This window comes from Alosa sapidissima, chromosome 13 (genome assembly GCF_018492685.1).
Source record: "Alosa sapidissima isolate fAloSap1 chromosome 13, fAloSap1.pri, whole genome shotgun sequence".
NCBI classification, from domain to species: Eukaryota; Metazoa; Chordata; class Actinopteri; order Clupeiformes; family Clupeidae; genus Alosa; species Alosa sapidissima.
Genome location: NC_055969.1, coordinates 31,242,162 through 31,257,304, shown reverse-complemented (window position 1 = coordinate 31,257,304; position 15,143 = coordinate 31,242,162). Strand labels below are relative to the sequence as shown.

Genomic DNA, 15,143 nt, shown 5'->3' with positions numbered 1-15,143 from the left:
CTTCCCATGGTCTAATACGATCAGAGGCGATTACTGCCCGTAGTCACCCTGTAAAACTCCTTTTCTCTCAACCGGCACCCACTTTACCTCTTGGAGTGGAGACAGTGATGGGGCTCGGGCTAGCGACATACCATGAGAAGAAAAGGCTGCTAAAACTGGGCCAGACATTGGCCCAGTGATGATAACCAGCACAGTGAGGCTGGAGCTGAAGGGTCAAGAAAAAGCCTGGACTGATCTCTGGTGCATAATCTGTGAAGTAAACCGTAGAAGGCTTTAACGGGTAGCTGCAGTGCAACACCCGTTAGAGTGGTGACAGCGCCGTAACCAGAGAAGGCTAACCAGACGCAACAGGCAGATGAAAACTCCAGCGGGCACAAGCGGCTGTAACATCACATGTTAAAGTTTATTGGCTCCACACGGCCATTTGCGTGTTTTTGAAAACCTCTGTTTCTAGATGCTTAAACATTCATCGCAAAAATCTCCACGGCCAACGCGAACGCTACATCTGGACAGCACATTGAGTGCCCCCCGAGGCTAGTTTTAGCACCTATGCTGGTTCATTACTGCAAGCTCTGCGTACGGCCTATATCAGAGCCTGCATGGCTCTCTAACACACTCCTGTCTACCCTTCTCTTGACATCATTTCCCCTTTTTCTTGGGCTGTGGTTGTAGTGTTTCTGTAGGGAAACAATTGATGAACATTAGTGTAATGGCTGTCTCAAGGCTGTTGGTGCTTGGTTTGAATGGAGAGCTCTGATTTCAAGCGTCAACTCAAATTCAACACCTGAACTCATCTGTGACATAGCTTCTGTAGATATGGGCCATGATGTGGAAAGGTCTTGCAGCAGGCAGTGCTTCAGTAGGTTACCTGTGGCACACCTGCGTTATGTCAGACTGACTCAAACTGTCAGCCATCATTTGTGGGAACAAAAAGCATTGCAATAGGCAAATTACCACTGTAGACATGTTCATGAAAACAAGCCTTATTTCAAGATGTGTGATACTGTGAGACTGTGCATTCCTTTTGTGTATAAGGTGTTAATAGCTTAAATATTATTTTGTTGCTGTAAGTCACTTTGGATAAACACGTATGCCAAATGAATAAATGCAAATGTAACTAATGTGGATGCAGGGTAAGATTAAAGCTTGTTCACACATCTATCGATTAGGATGATTAGCACCCATACTCACTAGAGATTCAACATCCATGGAACACAGGGCATGCAACTATTTCCTATACCATGCAACCAATGGGCTATGACCCATACTGTAGATATTACATCATTTACACATAGATAACTGCTTCCACCAAATTGGCAATGGCGGTTAGTTTTAAACATTTTGAAAAATATGTTGACTTTATCCTTTAATCTTTTCACAAAAAGGAGGAAGTGGAAAATCGTCATTTGAAATATTGATATTTGATGGAGATGGGCTCTGCTGTCACATTTATTCAAACTGCATCATTAGCTAGAGATAACTAACTAGCTAACTGTGACCAAAGCACATCTGCAAACTATGCGAGACCATGTCCATTGTTTAACAGTTAGTGCAGGCCCCAGGAAGTTAGCTTGATGTGGCAAACAGCTTATTCCCTCACCCTTGAGCCAATCATGGCACCAAAGCCTTAAGATCCTCCATCCAAACCAAACAGAACTTGCTCGTTAATTATCACCATATATCTTGAGTTTTTATTTCAATTGAGGGTTTGTGTGATCTGGTATGGAGGAGCTCCCAGATATGTTTTTATGCTATTCAAAGGCCCATATGGAAGGGCAGTTTTTCAGCTACAACTTTATTTGAAGCAGCTACAACCATCCATTAACACACCATAAAGAGATCTGATTATGGAGCTGTTTTGTAAATTCGGAAAGGCCCTGACTGACATTTTTTTTCGACGCTCTCCTCTCGTTCCGTTCCATTTTTCCCATGTAAGAGTTTGCATGAGTGAAACCCGAACACAAATTACCAGAGACCATGACTAACACGCAGACCATCCTCCAAATCTCCATTACCACCTCGTAAAGCCTGGCAGTGTGACCACATTCATTTTGGTGTTGATTGGGGATTTCCAAAGCTAAATAAACAAAGCTTGTCTGTTCGGTTCCAAAGCATTGGGCACTATGACTTCTACGGGCTCCAAAAGCCAGCACTAGCACGGTGATCACTTCCTGTTCAGTCTAGTCAATGCAGACCCCAACTCACCACAAGGCATCTCAAATGATGACTGAACAGTGGAAAACCAGGAAAACAACAAAGGGATATCCAATGCAGCATTTATGACACGGACAGACATCCGCCTGAGGCTTTTCGGGTGGCTTACACTTACAACCACTGCAGATGAAGCTGTCTTGGTTCAGTGGTCATCCATGGAATTTCTGACACATGCTCAGTTTATGTGGGTTATTATGGAAAAATAACGGTTCTGAACCCAACGCAGGGCTCGGCAAAACAACATAGAGTTCACAGCCCCTTACTGTAAAATCCAGGGCACTCGGGGGCCACAACAGAAAAACATGCCCTGCAGTGATCCTTGACTGCCACCCACCCCCCCCCACCCCCATTAGCCTTGTGAAGGAGATGTGAATGAGGAGCCGTGTCCTGTAAAATGAGCACCCTTCTCTCATCACCCCTCTCGACACCGAACCCAGCCCCCTCATGACACACACACACACACACACACACACACACACACACACACACACACACACTGTGATTATCCCATTCACGGGGTGGCAAACAGACATGTGAGCGGTGCGAATTTGCCCCTAACCAACTCGACCTTGATCCTTCCTGAAAGCCAGGCTGGCATGGGATGTGGTGGGATGGGGTGGCAAGGGGGAGTGCCTCTATCCCCTGTGACAGACACACACAGACGCGGAGACAGGCAAGGCAGGCCTGAAGGGATGGCAATGGTGTGTGTGTGTGTGTGTGTGTGTGTGTGTGCAGAGCTCTGATCGTGCCACCTCAGGCGGATGACAGTTAGGCTGTGTACCTTGAAATCCTCAGGGGGTGAGATTCTTGAGCGTTGAGCAAAACACTCTGATTGGTTCAGCAGCTCGCCCAGGCCCGAGGCGAGGTATTTAGATGGCTGCTTGAGAGTTCAACTAATAAGAGTTAGCAGGACTGTGATAGCAACTTGCCGCCCAAAGATGACACACAAGAGGCAGGCACCGACACAAGCCCAGTTAAATAGTCAGGGAGGAATGAACCAGGACAAGGGGCTTTGGCATCTCACTCTGGCCTTGAGGGCAGTTTGCCTTGCCGGACTTAGTGTCTTGGATGACAACATGTCATCACAAAGTATTTCTCAGGATATGTGAAAAAAATTGAGTTTTAAAAAGTCCTGATGTATTCTGAGCAGTTCTTCAGATGAGCACTGAACATTTCTTCAGATGAGAGCAAATGATGTTTGACAAAGTGATTGAGCCATTTTGACAGGGGTTCCTTGATGATAATCACAGCTACAGCGCAGCCTGAATAGTTTAATGGTTGATGTTGAACAAAAAACCGCCAGGTACTGTATCCCGTGTAGTTTTAAAAGAATGAAGGTTGGCAAGTGTGTGTCCACGCAAGGCTCTGGAAGAGGTTTACAGCACATGCTGATTCACCTTAACAGTGTGCACAGTCTTCATGCTGTAGATACCCTGTGCTGTATCATAGCTCTTTCACATACAGGAAATATACTTCTGTCACACTGCCAGTTTCCTATCTCCATATGTGTGTGTGTGTGTGTGTGTGTGTGTGTGTGTGTGTGTGTGTGTGTTTCTGTGTTGTACATTATGCTGAATCCATATGCATATTTTCTGTTTGAATATCAACTAGTTAGATTTTTTTTTGTTCTTCTAACACGGGCCGTGGTGGAACAAGCACTGTGATGAAAGCTGGCTTTCAGCTCTCACACCATCTGTCTCTCATTATCAAAACATACATATCAATAAACTCCTCACACAGCTCGCAAGTTGACAGACACACTCATGAGCAGGCTTAGTTGGGAAGGCATGTTTGGACACATCACTATTTATGGCTATGATCGATCATTATTTACTGTTTCTATTCACGTTTACAACATTATGGTAAGCCCTTGGTAAATGGCCATTCTTTTGTCAGGTAATAAATTCTGTCATTAATTTATCACAGACAAAATTATCAAATGAGTATCTGCAAATTTGTTCACTGCTGCCAATCACATTGCTCAATACCCAAAATGACTTGAGACTTAAAGAGGAGGTGGAGGGCAATTAAAGGAGGGAAAAATGCGCCTGTTAAAACGTTGATTTACATTTACTTCACCAAAGTTATTTCAATAAGGTTTAAGAGAGCATTCTTGAGACCATCTTAATTCGGCTCAGCTGAGCCTCGATGACGCCGGTGCCATGCGCCATGTGCCAAATTGAACACACATTGCTGAAGCTCACCAGGGAAGGCTCTCTCCGACCAAACACAAATTTTATAATGAGGTTTTCAGGCACGCCGCCAACCATTAAAAACAGTCACCCTGCATGTACATGCTCTTCAAACAAAGACATTATTTTATGTGAGTGTTAGTAAAGTCTAGTCTTTGAGTCTTAGTCTAGTGAGTCTGTCAAAAAATATTCTTGGGTGTATTTCATTTCAATTTGCCCTCCGAGTCTCTAACAAACATGGGGAGATACAACTGATATGGAAATAGGATGTGTGTGTGTGTGTGTGTGAGGGAGAGTTGGTTCTACTAAACATATTTTTTTGCTCAGAAATACAGGAAGGAATGCAGCTGCCTGCCAAGAGTCAAGCTAGGCCAAAAGCCCAGTTGCTCAGTGTGTGTTCATGTATCTGTGTCTTCGTATGTGTGTGTGTGTGTGTGAGAGAGAAAGAAAAAGAGAGAGAAAAAATGTCAGAGTGAGTGTGTAGCCTGAATGTGAGTTTTTCTTCACATGCGTGTGTCTCTCACACAAAAAACCCCAAAACAAAGCCAACTCTGTTGTATTCACCTTTTTTATATTTGAACAGAAACAAAGGTCGAAGAACATAAAACTAGGCCAACTGTACAGGATCAGGGAGGACAAACAGTGCCATTGTAGGAAAAATAAAGAAGCAGCTCGCCGTACACACAAAAGAAAAGACAAAATATTGTCCTCCTCCATAGAAAAAGAGTCAGCTCCATCCGCTGCTCCTTCTCCACTGCGTCAAAACGTTGGCACGTCCGATGGGCTGCATCGGATACACATTGAGCGTCTCTGTGAAAGACTGTGGATTTGGAACCATTTCCCTGATTTGTCCCACTGTTTACTAGACCCCCTCTTCACAACAGCAGATATGTTAGTGAGTAAAAACTAACAAAAAATCTATATTTTTTTCTCAGTTTGGGTGCAAGATAAATTGGATGTGATTTGATTTGCTTTTTTTCTATTCCAAGCAGGTTATGGCAAAGCCATAGTCAGTCACATGTTTCCAGGGGGGACACTCCAAGAACTGACAACAAACAGAAAGTGCTGGAACAACGGCAATTAATGCTCTGAAGTGTTCAAGACTGAGGTAACTTGTTGGATGTTTTTCATGTATATTTTTTTTGAGGTCACAAATGATGGAGATAGTCACTGACAAAGCACTAGTTTTTTTTTCTAGTAAAAGACATATGCATCACTGAGGTATTGTGATGACAAAACATTTCCAGACATTTTCAGAATCAGAACAAAAAGTTTTAAGGTTTTTTGTTTTATTTTTAAGTGGCTGGGCAAATCCCTAGTGTTTTCGCACTGTTAGAGCAACAGTTCATAGTTTCACTGACCCATCAATCCCTTCACTGATCCATTCACTATCAATATCAGCCATCATCAAAAGTTTCATACCAGCGCTTTACAGCTCATGTTCATCACATAAAGGACCACTGCAATTGCTCATTGTTGTTTCGTACAAACACCTAATTTTTTCTAAACCACTGTGTTTATTAAAGCTGCTTTAAGCAATGTTAGCTGTTCTTGTTAGCTTCTGACAGACCACAATTTAATGTGACATGCACATGTAAAATTATTAGTAGGTATTTATGTCTCTGTCTTATCAAGTTTTCTGACTGTTCAACACATCCCAATTGTATTGCCATTTGTAGGTGATCAGGACAAAAACCAGGTACAAAACCACTTCCAGAGACATCTTTCCTCACTGTTTTAGCTGTATGTGAGCTCTTGCAGTGTCAAAAAGCTAGCTAAAGAACATATCACTTATGGCAGCTTTAAGTAACGTTAGGGTTAATGAAGAGGAGCCAGGCATTGCCACATCTCTACCCCTGCTTTGTCTATTTCAGATATCCATGGCCCTGGCTGTCTCGGGCAATCTCCAAGGCTCTACCAAACATAGGTATTCTTGAAGGGAGCACACAAATATAGTTGGGACTGTTTAAGAGTAATTGCAATGTGATGCAATGATAAGGCACACTTCATTCTTCCAGATGGCAAGGGAATTTTTATGTTACATCCCTACTTCAGACATGTTGACATTTTCCTCTCATGAACCTTTTTTCCCAGCACATACAGGGAGAGAAGGAGAGACGAGCATGTGTCTTGACAGTGTGGGCGATTAGTCATCAGGAACTGTAAACACGGCAGAAACATTGACACAAATGAGAGCCAAAAGACTTTCTCCACAGTCAACACCAACTGCTCCATGCGGGCTCGAGCTGCTGTCCGAGTGAAAGGAACTCCGAGCCGGGAGCTACCGTGAGAGTGCTCAAGGGGAGAGAGCGTCAGCAGGTACGCTGGCGCCCTAGTGCTTCTGTCCACTCGGTGGCGGCACCGAGGAGGGCGAGAAAAAGAGTGAGTAAAGTTCCTATAATCCCCCTCTGGGCGCCATCAGAAGAGGCTGGTGAGGGTGGTCTGGGACGGGCTCATAGAGTCGTGGGGGTCCAGGCCCCCGGGCACGGCCGTCAGGACGGGGTTGACGTTGGGCATGGAGGGGCTGGTGAGGTCGGTGAGGGCCGAGGGCGTGCTGGAGGGGCTCATGGAGGCGTTGGACAGCTCCGATGGAGGACCCGAGGGCGAGCCGCCCGGCAGGGTGGAGCCGTCCGACACCTTGTCCAGCCCTGTGCTCTCCTGGCGGAGCAGATTCCGCCTGAACTTGGCACGTGCGTTCTGAAACCACACCTGGAGACAATGTAAGAAAGAAAATGAGTGAGTTTGTTGCAGACAGGCAGAAAGAAATTTCAACAATGAGTGGATAAGACAAACATTACAGAGAAACTGTGGCTTGGCATTGAAAGCCTTGGTAAGATTTATACTGTAAATAGGAAAATGTATTATTTCATAAGCCCTTTGTCTACATTTTCATTGGTCTGAAATAAGGGCTTTTAAAAGGTTCTAGACAACAATTTGCTCCTGCTTGACCATATTGCAAATATAAATATAAGGCCGAAACATGACATCAAACTGAACTGGGCGTAATCTTTTTCAGTTTATCTAAAAAAGGATTGTGCATTGTGGTGACTGGCAAATCTTCATATCCAAACAATTCTATGGATTTTTTCAGACATACTCATCACCACAAACACTCATACAACATAATATGCAGTATGTTTTCAGAATCATGAGCACAAAATAAATGCCACAAGGAATGGAAATTTAGGCAAATCCCATATGGCAAAACATTCAAAGACCACATAGTAAAATGTTCCCTTTTAAATAAAAATCCTCTACTGCTACTAGTAAAATACCTCTCATGCATGTGCTATTGAGGTTCACACAGACAAGAACAAAATGCAACTGTACCACATATTATGTAAGTATACTGAGTTAGTTAGCACATTCATCTCACCTGTAACACCCGTTTCGTGAGACCTGTCTTCTGGGCAAGCTGTTTAAGGTCCTTGGCATCTGGATTGTGGTTGATGGCAAAGTAAGACTTCATGGTTCGGAGCTGGTGATGTTTGAAGGACGTCCGCATGCGTTTGGACTTTTGTCCCGAGCTGTAATGTGAGTCGCGGTCCAGGTGGTCCCCATCATTCTCATTGCAACTCAGTGCTGGGGGAGCAGGAAAGACAACTTTAACAACATATATTTTCATACTGAAGACACATGGTGAATGGGAAGGAGAGTGGAGTCAATTATGTAGCTTGATGTCTACAAATCAAAATACATTAATTTATAGGATTCATTTATTTCCTTAATGTTTGTGACAGGAAGAACACTGTTAATCACAAGTTTGAAAAATTATGTGGACTTTCATGACCCTGAACTGCATTTTGTAATGTCTGTTGAGGTAAAACAGAGAAAGGGAATTTGAAGGTGAAACCCATGGCAGATTTTAGACCTGCAATTACCTTCTGTATAGAAAGCTAAAAGACTGCCAAACAAAAAATGAAACATAGATAATGAAATCCATATATAGGCCTATATATATTTTTAAATCAAAAAATAGATTTTCAAACAGAGAATTTGACCATGTAAAACTTAACTGACCTTTGTATCTCCATAATTCATTTTCTACTATATTATGACAACTGCTGACCTTTAACAACAACTAAAAACATCATGACACAGCATATTGTCAACAAGATTATTATCATTATTATTAAGATTATTGTATTAGAGATAGGCCTATTTCACTCCAAAACATGCATCTATCAAAACAATAGATGTGACATTCTAATGGAAATAAAGTAGGCCTAAACACACCTGGCCTTGCATTAATGGGACAATGTAATCGGGATTGCCTTATGGCAAAATCCATTTGTTTAATGAAAGAGCTGAATATCTAATATTGTGTAGAATGTTGTATAGAAAATGTGACAAAGAAATCGAAAACAAAAACGTGAGTGGAAACGCCAAGAAATTATTATTAGTTGACGGGACAGTAGGCCTAGGCCTGAATTAAATTTTATTTTGTGAATTGTTCTCGTCAACAAACGCCCTCAGGTGGCGGTAGAGTTCTGAATGAAAAGAAAGAAAACAAGAAAGAAAGAAAGAAAGAAAGAAAGAAAATCTAGAATCTAGTGATATATTGTGTGCATATTCAGTCAGAAAAATGTAGGCCTACTGGTTCTATGGGCAGTCATTCAAAGCGCCTTAAGAAAAGATGAAGCTTTAAATATTGCCGGTGAACCTTTGTGATTTAGGCTATTAAGCCAAAATAGTGTACAAATCTACAAATGATAACAGTTTTCTATCTGATGACATTTGATCCAGCAGAATGGAAGTACAGAGAATTCCAGGCATATGTGGATAAAACAATGTCGCAATCACTTCAGATAAACAAATTAATAGTGATGACGCTAGCAAACCTCGACATTTCTCTCTAGTGACTAGTTTGTTTGATTTCTTGTTTTGACATTTTATGCAATATAATTTAACTTATTTCTGTTATAGTTTTTCCCCAATGCTGTTGTTGTAATTGGATGATAATAATAAACGATAAAATGCATGTAAATAAAGCTGACCCTGTCGCTCCATTCCTTTTTGAATGGGGACGACAATATGTAGGCCTACAGGTGCCGCCATGTTGTAGGCCTACAAGATTTCCGACACTGATTTACTGACCCAAAAACTGCAATTCAACAAGTGGACATGGGTAAGGAGCGGGTGGGATCCAGAGGCAACTTTAACTGCGTCTCTACATCAAAGTTGTGACATCCAATGACCCATTTTTCTACGTTTCGACTTCGACTTCATTCTCCCGCAATCTTTACTTTAGAAGTGTGTTTGTTTTGTTAAAATGTGCCGTGTTATTGAGCTTAGGCTACTAAACTCACGTATACACTTACTTTCCACAAATAATGGCGATTTACGATTATTTCGATAAGGCCTCTCATACATAAAACGAAATAATTGCACAGGAAAATCATGAATGGAATGAAATCATACAAAACAGAAAAAAAAAGAGAGGCCATAATTAAGCCAGTCAAACTCGCGATAAACAATAGCCTATGCTATGCTATATTAGGCCTATACCATGCGCAATAACTAAACTAACGCAAAGATTTCTAATTTGACTTTCTAGAATTTAATTTCCAAAAGACGCATCTTGTCAGTTTGGGAGCAAAGCTATGCTAGACGAGAAAAGTTCCGTCGTATACAAGTCTTATGGCATGGTCTGCCTCCAAAGCCATAAACACGCTGATGTTTTCACTGCCCCACCTAACTTGCACCAAACTGATGACGTAACGTCATTAAACTATATTTGTGACAGCAATTATGCATGAACCACATTCAATGGCAAGCAGCATGTCACTAAAAATGGTCAAATACCTTTGTCAAGCGCCTACGCTAAATCTTTATTTTTTTTTTAAGTTTCCCGACCTAGGCCGAGGTGCATTTGTGTTTTTACTATTATTATTATTATTATTATTATTATTATTATTATTTACGTAGTGGAGGATTGATGTGCACTTAGACATTACATTCATACATTTTAAGCCTACGTCCACAGCAGGCTATAGCCTATTATTGTGCTTATTCAATCACACTGCAAGCTGGTCGTTAAACCAAAACCACATTTTTTCTGAGATCGCTTGTATCTTGGACATTTAGCTGCTGAAGTGTTTTTGGTAATATTTGGAAACATAAATAAGACATGTGCAAAATAAATTATATCATCAAGTAATGCGTTACCTGCATTGTATGCCGCTAGCTCTGCTCCGGGCCCGGGACTTTTCCGTTTCCGAGGTCTCCCTTTCTGAACTGTTGCCACTCCATTGTAATAAGGAAGTCCCAGAGAGTTCGCAGTGCCTCCGCCGAGTCCCTTGACCGTGGATACGTCCGTGTGATTGAAATGCGCCTGATATTCCCCTTGTATTAATGTCTCGAAGTGTAGACGACAGTACACCAAGCTGTCACGCATTCCGAAATGGTCTCCAGTTGTGAGCATTTTGTTGCATGTGGTGCAAGTGAAACAGTTCAGGTGATAGACCAAGTCTCTTGCCCGCATTACCATCTCTGATGCCGATATCCCAAGGTGGCACCGGGCACATCTCTGCACGGAAAATCTCCTGCTTAGAAAAACACACCGAATTAATACAACTATAACTAACCAAATAACCTGATCAAAATAAAATATAGTCTATGGTGTAGGAAAAGTTACATTTATGTTTAAAATAGAATCCCTTTCACCTACTGGGACTAATTGTATGTGTTTCATGCAATGTAATGGACTTACATGAACTAGACAGACTAATTAAAACCAAGATGGCCTCATGCCTATGCTTTAGCCCACTAGGTAATTATAGTTTCGTGTGCTACTTTATTCTTCTGTACTAAGATAAATGCATGCCTACTCAGCTGGAAGCCGAATAAATGTTCTTTCTATGTGTGCTGCTTGTACCACTGTATATTTAATGTAACCTATCCAGAATTAAACATCTTAATTGCATGTAGGCTAGGCTACTCTAAATATCATAATATCATTTTTAATATGACAAAGGACTGAAATCATGATTCTGCTGATATTACCAATGCAAATCTATGGTTACCTGTAATAATCTTCTTTGCAGTATATGCTGCCATCTTTGCTGAAGCAGGTAAGCTCGGACTCCAGGTTGAGCTTACATTCGCAACATTTGAGGCATCGCATATGCCACTGTTTATCCACCGCCAGCAGGTAGTAGCGGTCGGAAATTTTCCCTCCGCAGCCGGCACACAAGGCCACTCGCTCGCTGTTGATGGACGTTAAGCTCTGCAAAGCAACAAGGAGAATGTTCGATGTGAACTCAACATTTATATCAACTATAAACAAATTAGAACGTAGACTGTAGGTTAATCGTATTTAATTCATCGCCTAGCCTAGAACTCAAAGAAGGCCAAGGTCGAACTATAGCCATAGTGTAGCCTACTGGAGGGGCATGCATCTCGAGTGCTTTGTCCTAAACTGAAGTGGATTTTCAGTGGATTATTTTTTTTACATCAGTCGAAGATCTTAAACTTAATTTTGAACAACATAAAAAATACTGGTGTCAATGTTACTTCTTGATTACTTATATATACATTTGGCGATGTGTTTCTCATCAAATCATAATAAACGCTATAGGTGCTAAAGTTAGGCCTAGCCTAGTACATGTAGCTCTACACAGCACAAACAGTTACACTGTACAGAGAAACAGAATGTTAGGAGTATAATGTATATTTTGAAGCATTTGAGGTGAATATTTATATTGCATAAAGCTGCACACACACACGTTAAATGGAATTCATTTGATATATTTAAAAAGGCTCATACAACCCATTTCATAAAATCAGTGTAATTAGTGCATCCAGTAATGTTAATTGTATGTTTATTTAGTTCCAAAAAAAAAAAAGCTTTAATATCTAGCCGACATTGGGTCTACTCGAAAATGTGTTAACTTGTATTAACATTTTATTTTGGCCAGAGACAATATTATCGTAATATTTTTTTAAAAATAAAATAATTTAACTTAAAATCTTGGACATTTAATCAATGTTTAAGGAATATACAAATATTCAAATTTCAGCTGGCCTGAGACAAAAAAAAATCCCAAAATACAGACTGCTTTTTTTGTTTTGGTCCAATGATATGTCCACTATTCTTGAAGGCCTGCTATCCTCCTAGCTATTAAACCTTGAATGACAGGCCATATTGTTCAAATTAACACTAGGCAAAAAATGTTGGTTACACCATTGGTAGGCTAAATGTATTAAAGGCTACACGATGCATAAATAAGGTTGACAGTTAGGCTACAGTATTTAATTGATGAGGGTGTGGTTCAAACAAATGTTTAGAGTAGGTGAGCAAGATGCTACTCTACAAACTGAGCGATACGAGCCTACTTAGAGAGTTACGAAAATAGTGAACTCATAATATCTTTCAGTGACATAGTTCCAATTTAAGCTTACCGCTTCGGTTTCGCCCATATCGATGGCCGAGCTGATTGTGGCAGAGTCTCCCTTGCCTCTCCGGTCCATTTCATCGATAACTCCTTGCATCTCGCCTCCGGGGAGGCCGTGGAAGAGCATCGTTGTGGAAGAACACGTGGTTTCCTCAGATCTAAAAGCGAAAACTTTCATAAAACTAAAGCCAATGTATTGAAAGTTTCTTGAACTGGCTTTTTTCAGGAGCTCAGTTTCTTACAAAAAAAATACAGGCCCACCGGCCTTTACTTATGCTCTAGGCAACCGAAGTACACGCCTGAACTTAAACTTTAGAATTCATTCACCACCAATATTATCATAATTGTCTAATAAGTGACATATGCTAATCATGTATCTCGGGAAATATAACGTTCTCCTTATTTTGCATGTTCTCACAACAATACAGTCCTACAAGATTTCATGCGTAACATACCCACTGAGAAGGATCGCCGGTCGGATCCTCTGTGTCCAGTCCCAAAGTATCCTCCTTAATTTGCCGTTTACAACAATATCATTAAGAATTCATAAAGCTTTTCTCACTCCAGTGTTGTCAGCACAACACAGCTAAGAAAGTAGACAAGAGTGCTGGAAGCCAAAAACGTCTGATATTGGTTACTGTACTCCTGATGACAACATACAGAAAGAAATGTTAAATAATGGCACCAGTGCCAAGACTGAAGCGCAAAAGATGCTCCTTGGTTGCAGGAAAAACACACCGCCGAGACACTTGAAGATGCAATGCTTGCTGATGCTGATGCAAGACCGTGCTCACTGAGTTTGCTGGAGGGTTTTGAATATCAGACTGTATGCATCCGAGGGTGTATGCCGTCTCTGTCCCCCAGTAATTTTGAGAGAGCTGATGGTATCCTCAGCTTGTAGTTTACCACCGGCTTTTCCTTCCGTTTTTGCGAAGGTAGCGGACTATTGGCTCCTTCTGAAAACAAATCCTCGTCAGTACTCCCTGTAGTACCTTCCTGGGTCCGCAGCAGTCCCACCTTCTCCCTACCTCAGCTACATTCCGCGCCTTTTCTACGGGGAGTCATACGTCACACCCCCTTTTTACTCGTTCATTGGTTAACTCAACGTCACCCAAGTTCTTATAATGGCATTGTGTCCAGAGTTTAACGATTTAAAGCTCACTCCTGCGTTGTAAGCTCAATACTAGTGTCTTGCTTTTCTTATCTTATAAAACTGTTTTAATTTTAGGCTAAATAATTTATATGGCTCTGAAGTGGATAGATGTATACCTTTTGCACTTATCACAGTATTCAAATGTTATTGATATCCTTTGTGATTATTATTATGATTGATATGTGTGCGTTTTTCCATGTATCAAAAATGAGATGCTTTATGTGCTTGACAGTTACATTGTCTAATTTAATTAAAACATTTGGTGCATGGTATGTGTTTCCTACAATGTCAGTCATATTAGGTTTACAGTAAAAACACATTTTTTAAAAATACCTGGCCACTTCGTATTGTTGTTGGCATATTCATCTAATCAGCTGGAAGCTATGTATGTGATTATTTACCATGCAGAGTAGCCTACGTGCGCATACATACGATTCCTTTGGTGGATTTCCAAAAGCATTGTTAGATAAATCGATCTTTTCAGAGTGATGCCTTGTGCTTTGTGAGCTAGAGCTGCGTTATAGTTCTTTAATGAACGCCTCATCTTGCCACAAAGACCTTCCACAGCATGGAGGCATGGATGCCTGCCACCAATCTTACTAACCCTAGTCTTACAACATAAGCACCAGAATCTAAGAATCTTCCGTCTCCTTCAGCGCAGAGTGATAGCAAAATAGTCCACGGATACCTTCTTAAACAAAGCTATAATGGAATTAAACTAGTAGTGGATAATTTTATGCTTCTCTAAAATGCCACCAACTAATCGCAGGGGGCCTGCACATGCCTTTCGTTTAATGAAGCGCACAGAAGACAATTTCCGATTATACACAGAGACAAAAATAATCAGTGTGTTGAATCACATCCAGGAGCAAGACATTTGAAGGTAATCGCAGACAAGATGAAAAAACAAAAGCATGCTTTTCATCCATCAAAACGGTCTGTTACTTTGGTAAGATTTCCTATGGAAAATGGGGTAATGCCTTTCTCTCCACTGTGTAGTCCATCTCCAAATGGAACATGCGTTGGTTTGCCCTTGCACTCCCTACGCTTGAAGAATTGTTTGAAGAAACTTGTGTGAGCAGAATTAATGCAGCCGTTATTTTCAACGGGTTATCAGCGCTGGGAAACCCAACCCTAACACATGGAAAGTGGCAGGTAAGGGACGTGACAGGTGAACAAATCACAGGT

The 15,143-nt window shown here is 41.2% G+C and overlaps 1 protein-coding gene across 3 annotated transcripts; it reads right to left on the bottom strand.

The window, feature by feature from the left end:
* Positions 1–4,995: 4,995 nt before the first annotated feature.
* On the bottom strand, positions 4,996–14,769 carry lhx2a (LIM homeobox 2a). Of its 3 annotated transcripts, XM_042060557.1 has the most exons (6): positions 13,258–14,769; positions 12,810–12,960; positions 11,432–11,634; positions 10,575–10,954; positions 7,783–7,988; positions 4,996–7,115 (listed from the first exon to the last, which is right to left on the bottom strand). In XM_042060557.1, exons 2-6 carry the CDS (start codon positions 12,927–12,929, stop codon positions 6,825–6,827), a joined length of 1,200 nt encoding a protein of 399 aa, XP_041916491.1. In that variant the 5' UTR covers positions 12,930–12,960; positions 13,258–14,769; the 3' UTR covers positions 4,996–6,824. The 3 variants fall into 3 exon arrangements, with proteins under 3 accessions (XP_041916491.1, XP_041916489.1, XP_041916490.1); XM_042060555.1 differs by lacking the exon at positions 13,258–14,769 and having other exon boundaries at positions 12,810–12,980; XM_042060556.1 differs by lacking the exon at positions 13,258–14,769 and having other exon boundaries at positions 10,575–10,951; positions 12,810–12,980.
* Between the last annotated feature and the right edge of the window lie 374 nt (positions 14,770–15,143).

What these genes read in the sequence shown, in the direction of transcription:
- lhx2a (XM_042060555.1), bottom strand. Translation starts at nt 12,980, where the DNA reads ATGAAAGTTTTCGCTTTTAGATCTGAGGAAACCACGTGTTCTTCCACA. An exon ending in ATATGGGCGAAACCGAAGCG is followed by an intron (nt 11,635 to 12,809) that starts GTAAGCTTAAAT and finishes GTTGCTTTGCAG; the next exon opens with AGCTTAACGTCCATCAACAG. An exon ending in TCACGAAACGGGTGTTACAG is followed by an intron (nt 7,116 to 7,782) that starts GTGAGATGAATG and finishes CATTGTCTCCAG; the next exon opens with GTGTGGTTTCAGAACGCACG.